The 15,998-nt window shown below is 39.6% G+C and overlaps 2 protein-coding genes and 1 pseudogene across 2 annotated transcripts in view; 1 reads left to right on the forward strand and 2 right to left on the reverse strand.

The window, feature by feature from the left end:
• LOC102757350 overlaps window positions 1–6,201 on the reverse strand; it is a 7,447-nt pseudogene extending 1,246 nt beyond the window's left edge.
• The window catches only part of B3GAT2 (beta-1,3-glucuronyltransferase 2), a 190,838-nt gene extending 181,484 nt beyond the window's left edge, over window positions 1–9,354 (forward strand). The window contains exons 4-5 of the mRNA XM_006770357.2: window positions 8,857–9,005; window positions 9,089–9,354. Of these exons, the coding sequence (XP_006770420.1) occupies window positions 8,857–9,005; window positions 9,089–9,175 (236 nt within the window). The 3' untranslated portion in view covers window positions 9,176–9,354. The remainder of the gene's footprint in view (window positions 1–8,856; window positions 9,006–9,088) is intronic.
• A 680-nt stretch (window positions 9,355–10,034) lies between these two features.
• Window positions 10,035–15,998, reverse strand: part of SMAP1 (small ArfGAP 1) — a 127,248-nt gene continuing 121,284 nt past the window's right edge. The window contains exons 9-11 of the mRNA XM_006770329.2: window positions 13,331–13,502; window positions 12,154–12,461; window positions 10,035–10,346 (exon numbers count right to left, since the gene is read on the reverse strand). Of these exons, the coding sequence (XP_006770392.2) occupies window positions 10,212–10,346; window positions 12,154–12,461; window positions 13,331–13,502 (615 nt within the window). The 3' untranslated portion in view covers window positions 10,035–10,211. The remainder of the gene's footprint in view (window positions 10,347–12,153; window positions 12,462–13,330; window positions 13,503–15,998) is intronic.

Below are 15,998 nucleotides of genomic sequence, written 5' to 3' on the forward strand. Positions count from 1 at the left end.
TTATGGTTGGGTCACAACATGAGGAACTGTATTTAAAGGGCCAGAAGGTTGAGAACCACTGGGTTAGATGCTTGTCATGCATGAGCCTCAGCTTCCTCTTTCTCTTTTCTAATTTGCTCATTTATTCTCTCCCCCCCCCCCCCCACTTCTTTGTTGATGGTGTGTTTCATTCAAGCACTGTAAACTTGCTAGCTCAAGGCAATCACAGTTAACCCACTATGCCTCATTATCAGAAAAGTGATTTCAGGTCTTGCATGAGTTTCAAAGTTTTTGCCTTTCCATTATAATGTCCTTTCTGGGTATGTTTTTCCTTCTTTGCCAGTAGTGCTTGTTGTCTAATTTCTTCCTCTTCTTTCTCTTCAGCTAAACAAGCAACTTCTCATTCAGTTTGTCTTTGATTTTCTTTAGCTCCTTGCTCCTTCTATTTTGCTTCTGCTTTTGCTTTCTTTTCTGCTTCTTTCTTGGCCTTTTCTTCTGTAATTTTTTATTCTTGGATTATAACTATGTGCATTGTCAACTACTGTTCATATCCTGTCCATTTCCTCTTTTTCCTCTGTGCTCTTGTCGCTCCGTTCTGCTTTTAAGTCCTCCTCTCATCAGGACACTCTGCTTTTTTTCTTCTTCATATGAATGAGAAAATTCTCTCCAAGAATAAAAATTATACCAAAAAGAATAAAATACATCTATATCTTCAAATGATGAATTCGTATCACCAAGTTTAGGGAAACATTTTTTTTTATTTGACCATCTGGAATTTCTTTCAAACACAGGAAAACACTTGGAAGAAATTATCCTTTGCTTCACTTTTAGAAGGAACCAAGTTATCAAAAGTAGGATCTACACTGTTAAACGCTGGTCTTTTCACTGGATCGGATAACATTTCATAAGCTTTAGCAATGCAAGTGAAGTGGTCATTATCTCCTTCTCTCGTTGGTGCACCAGCTGCGTTCCCTTTGTCTGGGTGATGTTTTAAAACCTTTGCTTTATGAGCTGCTGATCTGTGTCCCTGGGGCTTTGTATCTTACATGGCCCAGTCCAAGTGCTGCCTAGTGTCTTGGTGCTGTCAGGCATTGGATGAAGTGTTTTCAGCGTGGGAAATTCTTCTAACTGCAATTCTTCATCTTCTGATTCTGCTGATAACTCTTTCTTATCCTCCAGTTTCTGAAAAGAGGCAGAAGCATTTGTTTCTCTTAACAAAAGCTTCAGACCATCTTCCCACAGGATCACATTGGCAGTGTTGAGGCTGTGGTTGGAAATGTTAAGAGAGGCTTCAGTGTTTTGCTTGGAATAAATCAGCGGTCAGAGGGTGGGCGATGGCAGGGCCTTGGCCACTGCAGTGCTCAGCAGGAGCAGCCTGGTGTCCCCGGGGCCAGCCTGCGTCCTAGGTGGAGGGCACTTAGCATCACCCCCTCCTCGCCCCAAGTTCTTCCTACCTCCTGGTCTGAGCCTCCCACCTTGGCTCTACAATCGCCTGTAGGGTCTTTTTAATGTATTACTGAATTTGGTTTGCTAGTATTTGTTGAGGATTTTGGAGTTATTTGGAATAGTTTGAGAAGGATTGTTACTGAGCCAACACGTATTATTTCTTGTCTTTTTCATGATAGGCATTCTAACAGGTGTGAGGTGATAGCTCATTGTGGTTTTTGATTTGCATTTTCCTGATGATTAGTGATGTTGAGCACCTTTTAATTTACCTGTTGGCCATTTATATGGGAAAGCAAGGGACTCAAAATAGCCAAAACAATCTTGAAAAATAACAAGGTTGAAAGACTTAAACTTCCTGATTCGAAAACTTATTATAAAGCTACAGTAGTAAAGACAGTGTGGCACTGGCATAAACATGCGAATCAATGGAAATAAATTGAAAGTCCAGAAATAAACTTACACTTATGGTCAGTTGATTTTTGCCACAGGTGCCAAAACCATTCAATAGAGAAAGAATAGTCTTTTCAAAAAATGTACTCAGAGTTATAAATATATTCAAAGCCATTTAATCATATCCTTAAAAGGCCAATTTGATTCTTAGGATATATTCCCAGAAGTGGGATTGCTGGGGAAAATGACAGCTCCATTTTTCATTTTTTTGAGGAAACTCCCTATTGTTTTCCATAGTGGCTGCACCAGTCTGCATTCTTTTTTGTATTATTAGTATATATTTTTATTGGTTTCAGAGAGGAAAGGGGAGGGAGAGAGAGATGGAAACATCAATGATGAGAGAGAATCATTGATCGGCTGCCTCCTGCATGCCCCCTCCTGGGGATGGAGCCCGCAACCTGGGCATGTGCCCTTGACCAGAATCAAACTTGTGACCCTTCACTCTGCAGGCTGATGCTCTATCCACTGAGCCAAACCAGCTAGGGCACCAGTCTGCATTCTTATCAGCAGTGTACTAGGGTTCCCTTTTCTCCACATCCTCCCCAGCATTTATTGTTTGTTGACTTATTAACGTTAACCATTCTGGCAGATATGAGGTGATACATCTCTGATAATTAGTAGTGACCTTGCGCATTTTTCATATGTCTCTTGGGCATCTGTATGTCCTCTTTGGAGAAATTCTAGTCAGGCCTTTTGCCCATTTTTTAAATAGGATTGTTTATCTTTCTGGTGTTGAGTTGTATAACTTCTTTATATATTTTGGAGATTAACCTCTTATCTGATGAATCATTGACCAAAATGTTCTCCCATCCTGTGGGTTACCTTTTTCCTTTGCTGATGGTTTCTTTAGCTGTGCAGGAGCTTTTTGATCTGATGTAGTCCCATTTGTTTATTTTCCCTTTCCCTCAGAGACATATGGGAAAAAATATTGCTCCAAGAGATGTCTGAGATTTTACTGCCTATGTTTTCTTCTAGGTATCTTATTTTTGTTGTTGTTGCAGTGGTAAATGGGATTGCTTTTTTAGTTTCTCTTTCTGAATGTTCATTATTGGGATATAAAAATGCCATTGATTTCTGGATGTTGATTTTGTATTCTACTACTTGCCAAATTTATTTATTAAATCTAATATTTTAAGGTGGGTTCTTTAGGGTGTTCTATATACAATACCTTATCATCTGCAAATAATGACAGTTTTACTTCCTCCTTTCTAATTTGGATGCCTTTTATTTCTTCTTTTCTGGTTGTTGTGGCTATGACTTCCAACACTGTGTTGAATAAGAGTGGTGAAAGTGGGCATCCCTCTCTTGTTCCTGATCTTAAGGGAAACAATTTTTGCCTATTGAGTATTACGTTGGCTATAGGTTTTTCATGTATGGCGTTTATCATGTTGAGGTATGATTCCTCTACTCCCACTTTGTTGAGAGTTTTCATCTTTATGGGTGCTGGATTTTGTTGAATGCTTTTCCTGCATTTATTGATATGATCATGTGATTTTACCCTTCATTTTGTTTATATGATGTATCACATTTATTGATTTGCAAATATTGTACCAACCTTGCATCCCTGGAATAAATCCCACTTGTTCCTGATGTATGATCTTTTTAATGTATTGCTGGGTCCAATTTCCTAATATTTTGTTGAGGACTTTAGCATCTATGTTCATCAGGGAATTTGGCCTGTAATTTTCTTTTTGTGTAGTGTAGGGTTTGGAATTAGGATAATGCTGGCCTCTTAAAATTAGCTTGGGAGTCTTCCTTGTGAATTTTTTGGGATAGTTTGAGGAGGATTGTGTGTGATTTTCAAATATAAGTTTATTTAATGGGTGAAGGCTATTGGTACTATTTCTTCATGAGAGCTTTGATAGCTTATGTCTTTCAAGGAAGTTGTCCATTTTTATATTTTGAAATTTACTGCCATAAAGTTGCTCATAATACTTTGTTATCATTTGAATGTTTTATAGAATGTGTACTGCTAATCCTCTCATTCTGGTATTGGTAATGTGTGTGTTCTTTTTTCCCTAAGTATGGGTAGATATTATCAATTTTATTGACCTTTTCCCCCTAATGGCATGGTTTAGATTTCACTGATCTCTATTGTTTTCCATTTCTATTTCAATGATTTTGGCTCTTTAATTTATTCATACCTTTTTTTACTATTCGCTTTGGGTTTCATTTACTCTTTCTAGTGTATAAAGGTAGGAACTTAAGACATTGAGGTAAGACCTTTCTTTTTATCTAATAAAAGTGTTTAGTACTTAAAAAAAATACTCATTTTCCATGTAAGTACTGCTGTAGATGCCGCCTATAGATTTTGGTGGCTTTTTCTGTTTTCATTCCCTTTTGATTCTTTCTTTGAGCCATATCTTTAGAATTATGTTGTTTAGTTTCCAAATATTAGATTTTCCAGATGTCTTTATATTATTGATTTCTATTTTAATTCCATGTGGTCAGAGAAATAGTTTGTACAATTTGTATTCTTTTTAATTTATTGAGAATTGATTCATGGCCCTGCTATAAGCTTATCTCAAGTACCATGTATACTTACTTGAAAAGATTGTGTGTTCTGCTGCCCTTGGGCGGCTTGCTCTGTAAATATCAAGTTGGTTGTTAGTGTTGTCTGTCTTATAGTATATCCTTATGGATTTTTTTTAAATTGTAAGATTTTCAGTTATTTCTTCAAATATACGTTTCTAACCCCTTCTCCCATCTTTCATTCCTTTACTGTTTCTGTACTCACATACGTGTGTTTGTTTCCTTTTAGTAGTTTCTGTCATTGTCTTCTAATGTGTTATCATGTGTTAATCCTAGCCAGTAGGTTTTTTCATCTCAAGACATTGTATTTTCCATCACAATGAGATTGCTTTGGGTCTTTTTATTTTATATTTTTAAATATATTTTTATTGATTTCAGAGAGGAAAGGAAAGGGAGAAAGAAACATCAATGATGAGAGAGAATCATTGATTGGCTGCCTCCTGCATACCCCCTACTGGGGGTTGAACCCAAAACCTGTGCATGTGCCCTGACTGGGAATCAAACAGTGACCTCCTGGTTCATAGGTCAATGCTCACTCACTGAGCCACTGTGGCCAGCACTCTAGGACTTTTTATGTCTTCCATATCTCTACTTGGCATGTTCAATCTTTCCCCTACCTTTCTTAATATATGAAGAGTATTTATAATGTTTTAATGCCCTTGTTCTATAATTCTGCCACCAGTGTCATTTCTGGGTTTGTTTCTGTTGACTGATTTTTCTTTTAATTACAGGATTATAGTTTCTTGCCTCTTTGTACACCTGGGAATTTTTGTATCAGGCATTTTGAATGTTTTGTTGCTAGATACTATAAAGATACATGTTAATTTGTGTTATGTTATGTATACCATACATTAACACACACATCCAGATTAGGAGTGAAGCGCATCTGACCTGCCTCCCCTTTATGTGTATTTTACATTTTTCTGGGATACAACTTAGTTATTCAGAAGCATTGTGATCCTTTCTGGGCTTGCTCTTAAAGGTTTGATAGGCAGGACCAGCGCAACCTTTAGGTTAGGGCTAATGTGACCCCACAGTGAACACAACAATCTTCCAGCTCCTCTTCCAGGTGCCCCGACTACCATTCCACTCTGGCTGTTGGGAATGTGACCTAACCCAGCCCTGAGTGAACTGCAAGAACCAGCCCACCTGCTTCTCTCCAGGCTCTTTCCTGGGCCGCAGGGAGTTACAAGAGCATTTTCTGATCTTCAGTTGGACGTGAGTGGAGCCCTCTGCAGGCCAGCGGCTCTCTCGTGCTCTGTACTGTGGATTCTCCTGGCTCAGCCTCCTGGGATTCTCTGCTGTCTCCTCAGCTTTAGGGCCTGCAGAGCTGTGAGCTCCCTCCCCACGGTGGAGCCTGTGGGCTGCTCCCTTCAGACAAGAAGCTGAGGCAAATGTAGGACTTGTGTTTTTTTCTTTTTTTCTTTTTCAGAGATCTTTGTCCTGCACGCCTCTTTTCCAATGTCTAGAAATCATTTTTTCAAACATTTTCTCTAAATTTAGGTAAGACAGTAGGGAAAACCCACCCCTTGTTGCTCCATCTTGTCCCCAAGTGGAAATTACTTGTTGGACTTTGAATGTCTTCCAAATGTTTCCATTTATTAATCAATAAGCACCTACTAAAGCAGGCCCTGTCCCTCTGACCGAGAGGAGATAGATCCTTACCCGTCCCCCATGCCACTGCAAGTCAGGAAATGCTGCATTCACAGCATAACCAGGTTCCATTTGTATTTTATTTTTTGTACACCGGACCAGGACAGAGGATCCTACTCCCATGATTTTTGTAAGGCTCATGGTATCTCAGTAGCCACTGCAAACATCTTTAAAGCTAAATTAATTTCACTAAAAATAGTGAAGGGGAAGTGTAATATTTGAGGCATATACAGTTTGAAATGAAGACAAGTCAAGATACCCGTCTTGGGTTGAAAGCAGTGGTTTAGGAGCTAAGAGTCCTGCTTCCAGAGGGAGAGCTCTCTCCCAGGCTTCACAGCAGGTCACATGATTCCCAAAAAGGCAGCCAGGGCTTGGCCTAGTTAACACTGTCCCTGTGCTGTGCTCCTGTGACCTGCCTCCTTTGAAGGGCTCACTGAGCTGGAGCCTGGCAGAGAAAGTGGGGGTGGGAGCGAAGAGCATCTGAACTGCCCACCCCTCAGCGTGATAGAAAATAGACCACCACTTGGCTCCTATGGTCAGCTGCCCACTCAGCCCTCTGCAGGGTGCCAGCCTTGCAGGCCCATCCCCTGGTCCAGGGAATCCAGGAAAGGGCCTTGGAGCAACAGTGATGGGCCCACTGCTGGCTGGCTGCTCCGCTTCAAGCTGCAGACTTGCCATGGGACTCTGCTTTAAAAACTAATGGATATCCCTGCGCCAAGGAGAGCAAGAAAATCATCTGAATGAGGGTGCTGAAGTCTCAGTGGGGAGTGAAGGAAATCAAGTTTGGACCCTGTATTTTTAGGAGAATGAGGAAATACAACCAACACCATGAAAACCACGTGAGAAACAGACCAGCCACTTCAGTGGGAGGGAGAAGGAAACAAAGCTGAAGCGTATTTACTAGCTCACAAAAAAAGCCAGGAACCTTTTAATACTAAAATTGGAGCTGACCTACTAGAAAAGCCATGCTTTGTGTGTGAATTTGAACCTTGGCTTTTGGTTGAGGAGGCTTCAGACTTGTTAGCAAAGTGGCGGAAAAAGCAGGTGGCCTGGCTGGCTACCTAGACTTTTCACAAGCCCTTTCCCTGTCAGCTGAGGCAGGTGGCTAATCCCACCTGCCCCTCACGACATTGACAGTGGTATTATTTATACAGTGCAGTTATCTTTTGGAGGGAGCTTTGCAGTTAGTGTTTTTCCATTCACAAATTTTACGTCAGACACCGAGTTGAAAAGGTACCGCACCTCGCGTGCAGATGCGAAATGGGGCAAGTTTCAGAATCAAGAAAAGGTGAAGGGACTTGACCAGTGTCCCAGGTGCAGGGACCCAGGCAAAACCAAAAGGCTCCAAATTTCAGATTCTGTGGCCTTTCTGCTCGAACGTGCTGCCCCTCCCAGGGTTGGTGAAATGTGCTCGGACCAGTCCTCAGGCTCATGCTTTATAATCCTGTGTCCTGTCTCACTCGGCACACGCTGTACCAAGGTGTTTGTACGTAGTTGAGTGGGAAGTTTTCCCATAAAGACAGCAGCATCTAAAACATGGGACTGGCCCACCTTGCATCTGGAGAGGTTTTGAGAATGCTGGTTGTGGTTTTCCTCAGTTCCCCCATTACTGCCTCGTATCATGTGGTTCTTACTTTGCAAAGTATACTTTTGCAAAAATAAGCATAAATCAATTCCATTAATGTAGAGAAGGGCAAAAGTTGCTAAGCAATGTTCCTAGGGATTGGTCCTCATACCTTTAACACGGGGAGGTCCTCATAGCCTAACTTTAGTGTCAGCTTAGACATTAACAGCAGCGGGCTGGGCTTCAGGCTTTCAGTTACAAAGGTCTTAACATCTGTTTGCTCAGATAGCTTATAGAGTGTTTAATGGGAAAGCAAGGGACACTCTGTTAAACTACAGATTAAATAGTAATTATCTTTCCTAAGACCAAACCATTGAAGGAAATTGACAATAATTTCCTTAAAAAAAATAAATATATCACCCAGCCTGCATGGCTCAGTGTCAACCTATGAACCAGGTCAGTTTCATCCCAGGTCAGGCACATGCACGGGTTGCGGGCTCAATCCCCAGTAGGGGCATGCAGGAGGCAGCCGAGCAATTATTCTCTTATTGATGTTTCTCTTCCCCTCTCCTTCCTCTCTGAAATCAATAAAACTACGTACTTTTAAATGAAATATAAAAAACCAAATTTATTAAATGGCTTAATATATCCTACACTGATTTCCAATCCACCCACATTTTTCAGATTGAACCAAATCAGAAATCAACCAACCGATTATTCGTTCTAGCAAACTAACTTTCCTTTTATCCCTGTCTTCTAAACTCAAAGAAAACCAGCGCTGGTTTTGATAAGTGCACACAGAGATGTTAAAGGAGGCAGAACTGGGTGGGCTCTCACATAATTACCTCAAGCTCAATTAGGCTGAATGTGAATGCTTTTCCACTACATTTATGTCTCAGTTGTCCCCAGAGTGTCAAATTTTGGGTGTGATGACTTCTGTGAAATAGCAGCTTGTAGAATCTACCTTTTATTATCAAGACTAGACTTTTTACAGATCCCCACCCGCACCCCGCCGGGTGAAGGCACCGAGCTCGTTATATTGTAATGACTGCTTTTCTTCTTGAGACTGTAATACAGCTAATGCTCCTTTTCAACTTTGTGAAGTAGGACCTGGCACATAGTAGCATATAAAATTGCTCTTCATGTGACCAAAGTTTTATATAGCGAAAGAAAAGTATACCCATATTTTAAAGTCTCTCTCTTTTTGTGTTTTTTAAAAACTTCTCACAAAGGATTTGCTGTAAGCCTTCAAGTCATCTTGTCCAATCCAAAAGCTGTATTTAAGCGCCGTGGATCCCAGCCAGGGATGCAAGAATCTGACTTTCTAAAACAGATTACAACTGTTGAAGAACTGGAACCGAAAGCAAATAACTGCACCAAGGTATTCATGTCTCATGTGCTGCTTGATGTGGCTGCATGCTGGCATTGAGGCTGGCTACCCCAGAGCTTTCCCTCCCTCCCCAGGTCCTTGTGTGGCACACTCGCACAGAGAAGGTCAATCTAGCCAACGAGCCCAAGTACCACCTGGACACAGTGAAGATCGAGGTGTAACTGGGAGCAGCAGTGGGTGTGGAAGAGGACGTTTGGAGGTTAGGCTACAGAGCATTCAGGTATTGTTCATTTTACTTCAGTACAACAGCCTTTATTGACATCTGATGGACATCTGTTTAAACAGAGCTTGTCAGTTAACATAAGCTATTCAGCTGGTATAAAATGTGTTTCTGTCTTCATTTGTTCTGCATGTTTTCTCTACAACTAAACTGGAAGATCTTTGTACAGTACAGCTAATGACACTGCAGGTACCATTTTTAGTATCTTATATACTTTACTTTTTTTTCCCCATTTGGCCTTATAACTGGTAGAACTGAACAGGTTTTAGAAACAGATGACAAGTATTTTGTCCCCAATTCCTGACTTAGCAACATTAATTTATGTAAGGTTGGTGGCAGTATATACTGTAGGAAATGAAACCCACAAAAAAAAGTCTATGGATTCATCTATTTAATATAGGGATAGAACATTTTGTCAATACTAGGCACCATAAAATGTAAACACAATTACTGTCATAAACCTGGATATACCTTCAAGGACTGAAAGTGGCTTTGTTTAGTTACCCTGTTTGCATATAGTGCAGAGAAAGGTCATCATATTAGCACTATGTACATAAGAGGAGATCCAAATTACAAGAGGCAGATAAAATTCAAATTTACTGGCTAATTTGGGGGTGGGGTTTATACTGTTAGAGGTATTACTAACATGATAACTATTTTCCTTATATGCAAACATTAGAGCTATAATTTTATTGAGTAAAACTGATTATGCAAGTTGATTTTGCAGCTTCTCAAATAATGTGGTTTATGAAGTTATGAGAACTATGAGCAAAGCTGCCCTGGACATGAGTTTTTCAACCTGCTTTTCATCACATCAAATTTAATCAGTACAAACCAACACAGTCAATCAGATAATTCTTAATGTGAACAAATGGGGAAAAAGAAAAAATATATATGTACATGAATAAACAGGGGAACTAGATGCATTTCAGCAAGGAATGTAGGTGGTAGCTCTGGATGAAATTCGTGTGCAGTCCTCACTTCCACAGTTGTGTGCTGAGAGTCTGACCCGATGAGCTTCCAGACCATCCTGCTGTCGTGCTGGGGGGCTGGGCAAAACCCAGCGCAGGGCTCGCACTGCCCATACTCATGCCAGCCATCTGCTGGTTCACCTGTGAGATAACACAGGGCTCAGTTTAAGAAGCTCACTTCACTTTTAATTCTTATTTCTTTAACCACAGTTAGACATTTTTAAATAGTTACTCGATTTTATTGGAAGCTGCCTCAAAGAGATACTGAAGCTTAATAGCAATTAAAATAAGTATTTTTTTGTCCATGTAAAAATCAGTCAAAGCCAACCATCACGTTTATTTCTCTGCAGAAAGCAACTACAGCTTTCTTCCCATTTTTAGCAATGTACTATATTTACTCATTTTCTAGACTCAATTTCTTGCCCCAAACGATTAACCACAACTAAAAAAAAAGTGCCAAAGCAATCTTTCAATTTGTATCTAGGTATAATGAGTCCACTGTTCTTTCAACTCAAGTATTGCTAAAAACTAAGGAAATTTTAGAAGGTAAAATACTCCAAAATTAGAAATTGAGTATTGTAGCTTTTATTAACATCTTAAATGGTTCTATATACTTTGTAAATATTAAAGAAAAGGTCAAACATCTAAAATTTTCATCATTTGATAAGGTGTAAGATTGAATGTGTTTTCTCCCACTGGAGTCATGTGTGGCTCTTACCGCCAAGATGACAGGTTATGGAGAGACAAGAGGATTAAGTACAGAGTGGAGTTAAAACCTACGCTCAGGGTTGGATTGGATTGTTTGCGGTTTTTCAAAGACACTAATGTACATTACATCACTCTAATGAGATGTAAGTGTCTATAGCGGAGGATCATTTCTGATACTTACTCAAGGTTGTTTTAACCACCTTGTCGTTGGCCAGTGGCTCTCATGCAGGGAGTGCTGGAGAACAGCCTTCAGCAGGCCTGGAAGGAAGGGCCAACTCCTTCCTGGTTCATCCAGCACCTTAACCTGAGCTTACTTCAGCATTCTGGCACGCACAAGCTGTTACTGCCATTTGGTACTTACCATTTTTTAGATCCCCAGAGATTAGAGACCAGTGTAATATATTTTAAATAGTAAAAATAACTCGGAGCATTCATAAGATATATAGTGATTTTGCTAATGTTGGTTAGAAATCACTATTGACTGTTCCTTGCTCTCAAGGTGAAACACCTGACCAGAACATGAGCCAAAATTCTAGAAGCAGGTGGGATCTTATCAAAGAGGAGTGTAAAGGGGAGAAAAGTCAGGACAGAGCACCTAATATGGAGAAACTCATTTGAAGAAGGTAGTGTATTGGTAATGTGTCCTATCTTGGCACTAAACTAACTTAGGTAGAAACAGGATTTTATAATATGAAGGGATGTCTGAAACAAATATGGACTTGTCCATATCTTATGGGAATTCTTGAACTAGTGGGTACTCTTTCTAAATATAAACATAATTACAGGGTAAGTAAAAAGGAAATACAATGCTATAGAGATTTTTGAACAAAAAGATTTTTCATAAATCATGGACAGTAGCCTAGATTTTTTCCCTAATGTATGAAAGCTACACCCCTTCCCAAATTAGTAAAGACAGGTTGGTCCAAAGTAGACTATCAAACGCCCCACCAGGGAGCTGGGTTAAAGCGAGTTACTAATTTCAAAGGTGATAGGGAGTTTCTTAGGATGCCAAGATAATTTCTAGCTCTTATAACTAGATTACAGTTATATTGGAAATGAAAAAAATACTTCACATTTCTTTATAGAATATCAAGTAGGGACAAAGACAGATCATTTGTCTATCTGATACAACTTCATTATCCCTCCTCTTTCTACCAGATTAGATTTAAATACAAATGAAACAATTTAGAAAGTCTGATTTCTTCAATTCTGGATAAAGTGGAGAATAAAGGACCCTTACCTGGGACAGGTTCCACGGGGGCTGTTGAGTTTGAGGCAGTCCAAACTTACTTGGGGGTGCACCCATCTGTCCAGCCATTCCTCCTTGGGGGGCAATCACATTCTGAGGCAGTGGCATCACACCAGTTTGTGCATTTCCCATAAACCCATTGGGGATGGGCATGCCCACCATCATGCTCGCACTCTGTCCCATCACATTGCCCATAAGGCCAGGAGCTGCAGGCACAGGTACACCCATTGATGGAAAACCTTGAAATGCAGTCGGTGCTTGTGAGGTAAATGGTATATTTGTGGGTCCCATAAATACACCTGCATCATAAGAACCATGAAAAGAAAATGAAGAGAACAGGGATACTGTATACAGCTGCGCTCAATTCTATAATCACAGAAAAACAATTACCATTTTTCTTAACTACCCATAGCAAAATTTTTAATCTGGTCTGGCTGCTCCTACTGCTCAGATCAACTCATAGCCTACACTCTCAGAGCTGGTTATTTCCAGAAGCAGACAAATCAGTTATGAACCTGAGCAATTTTAATTAGAATAAATACATGGATAGAAAAATATCCATTGTGAAGACCAACCTTCATAGCATGAGATGATGTGCTGTTTCTGCTAACCTAACCCACTGGTCTCCCACTACCAAATACACAGGTGCAAGTTCTCTATGCTTGGCTTTAAGGGAAGCAGGTGGGATCTCATTATTTTAAAAGAGATAGTCTGACAGATTAAAACTGTGTAAACAACAAATCTTACCTTGCTAGTATTTATTATAATTATTTTTTAAATCTCAAATCTTTTTTGGAATTCATGTAATAATTCAGACTGCTTATTGTTTACTTGAAGAGAAAATACCATGCTGTACAGTTATAAACTTCATGCAAATCAAATTTAAATTATTATTCAAAGATAATCTATGTCCTAAAAGCTTGTGAAACATTAAGTGATATGTGAACAGCTTGTTAATCTAAATGAATAAAGTTCTGTGACTCCTGTACCTGCTTTTTAATTCTAATGCTTTATTCATTTTAGTTTTGTAGTTGTGTAAATTGCAACAACAAAAACACTCATTACAAAGAAAAATGGGGAAGAAACATAATTGATATATTATAACCACAAAGGCTCACTTCCAGTAATGCCACTGCAGTCCCTGAAAGCAGACTTCAAAATGAATTACCAGGAGCGCTCTGTGGCTGCACGGTCCCTGCGCCATACAGGGACAAGATGGAGTCTTTGGAGAGTTGTTTCTTTGTCACCTCTTCTGACTTGGTCGTTTGTTCCGTGAATAGATCCAGATCCCCAGATGCTACTGTAGACACAGTGGTGGCTGCTGGTACAGAGGACGTCCCCTGAGACAAATGGCAAAACACACTATCGAATTGTGCATAATAAAACATGACTCATCCATTACTTAAAATCCACGTGAAGTTATGAAATTAGAAATTCAACAACTTGTAAAAGGTAAAATGGTGCATTAAAGAGGATCATTCACAATGCCACCCAAAAACATTTAGGATAAAGGTATGATATTTACTATTTTGAATGTATTAATGTAGAAAAGGTAGATTGAAACTCTTCAAGCGAGCATCCGGCTCATTTGATTGTGGCTTTAAAAAACATGTTTATTGATCTCAGAAGAAGGGGGAGGGAGAGAGAGAGAGACAAACATTCACGATGAGAGAATCATGGGCCCTAGCTGGTGTGGCTCAGTGGATAGAGCATCGGCCTGAGCACTGAAGGGTCCCGGGTTCGATTCTGGTCAAGGGCACTTGCCCAGGTTGTGGGCTTGATCCCCAGTGGGGGGGTGTGCAGGAGGCGGCCGATCCACGATTCTCTCCCATCAGGGATGTTTCTACCTCTCTCTCCCTCTCCCTTCATCTCTTTCTAAAAATCAATAAAAATGTATTTTTTAAAATAAAAACTCTTACCAGTACATAATAAATTTTGTTTACCTGCTAGACTGATGCTGAGTTTTTGCATCCCATCCTGACAGTGGGGTCAACAGGTAGGGTATGTGGGTGCTCAGGCATCTCCCTTAGCAACTACTTCAAGGAACTGGTATCCCTCGGATTAAAGAACATTTCTACACCTACAGAAGACTGTAAGAGGGTCCTGCAAAGGCTGCTTTTGTCCGGGGGAGTGGAGCAGAGGCTCTTCAAAAGCTGCATTGTGATATAAACCTAATCTAGATCAGTTTTAACCACAACCTTAGAATGCTTCTAATCTATCCAAAAATGAAGGACAGCAATACTTTAACCACCCCCACTCTCAACCATATCTTGTATTCCACTTTTGAACAAGGGGCAAATGAACACAAATGCAAAGAAATGTAGACTTCAATACAAAACAAAAATTTTCACTTAATCTCTATCTTGCACACAGGTAGTAAGTACAGTGGAACCTGGGTTCTCGAATTTGTTTCAGAAGAACTGTACAAGAAGTGATTCGTTTGAAAATGGAATCATTTTTTCCCATTAGAAATAATGTAAATTAATCCATTTTAGAAACTCAAATGATTCTCCATTTTAACCTTTCTTATATACAGTGCTTGCCAGCAAAAGCTACGCACACACACTCCTCGTCATGACGATACTTAAGCATTAAATGGTCTGCATTGTTCCCCCTTGTTGCTCTGATACTAAGCAGAACACATGAAGTACACCAAAGCCTCAGATGTGGGGTCTAATTCTCCAAGCAGGTTCAGAGCAATTCATACTCCAATGGTATCTAAAGAAGTCTAGCAGATAAAACAACCTCACTAGAATGTTAGACCAAAAGAAACTGCTTTCCCCATAAAGTTCTTTTCTAAAAATAAATATTAATGATAAAGATCCATTTAAACTATTCCTAAGGAATCTATTTTCTCAATTCTAGTGGTAATTATACAGTGACTATCATAATATGTGTAATAAAAATACATGTAATTAGTCTTCTCAATAAGACATAACTTCTATCTTATTAAAACTTTCCATCCAAACAATTCCTATTGGTCCAGTTTTTCTAGAGAAAAGGAAATATTTTACCTCAAAAATTATGCTGTAATGAACCAAACTAGTTGCTTATTTGTAAAGTGTAAGTTTAACACAGAATCTTAGTTGTATGCTTAACAGTAATCAATATTCCTGAAAATTCATATATTTCACCTTAAAGACAAATACTGCATGACTACATTTATCACTTATATGTGTAAAAAATTTTTAAAAAATCAAACTCATAGAAACAGAACAGAATGGTGGTTGCAGAGGCTGGGTATGGAGGAAATACAGGGAGCCTGAGCCTGGTAAAAGGGTACAAACTTTCAGCTATAAGATGAATAAGGTCTGAGGATCTAATGCTTAACAACATGGTGACTACAGTTGATTAATCTATACTAGAGGCCCAATGCACGAAATTCGTGCAAGAGTAGGCCTTCCTTCCCCTGGTTGCCGGCACCGGCTTCCCTCTGGCACCCAGGACCCAGGCTTCCCTTGCAGCCCTGTCTTCATCTGGTCTAATTAGCATATTACCCTTTTATTATTATAGATTGTATAATGGAAATTTGCTAAGAGAGTAGAACTTGTGTCCTTCCCCATCTCCCCCCAAAAAATAAAAATGTGTTAATTAACTTGATGGTGGGAATCCTTTCACAATGTATACATAATATCAAGTTGCCAGAAGCCAATTCCAGCATGTCAGCAAGGGCTGAATCATCTGAAGTGGCAAGGGCATTTCCCCAAACTTGAAAAGGGATGATTGCTTGCTGCCAGACAGCTCATGGCATCTTTTTTTTTTTTTAAAATATATTTTATTGATTTTTTACAGAGAGGAAGGGAGAGGGATAGAGTTAGAAACATCGATGAGAGAGA

This window comes from Myotis davidii, unplaced genomic scaffold (genome assembly GCF_000327345.1).
Source record: "Myotis davidii unplaced genomic scaffold, ASM32734v1 scaffold803, whole genome shotgun sequence".
NCBI lineage: Eukaryota > Metazoa > Chordata > Mammalia > Chiroptera > Vespertilionidae > Myotis > Myotis davidii.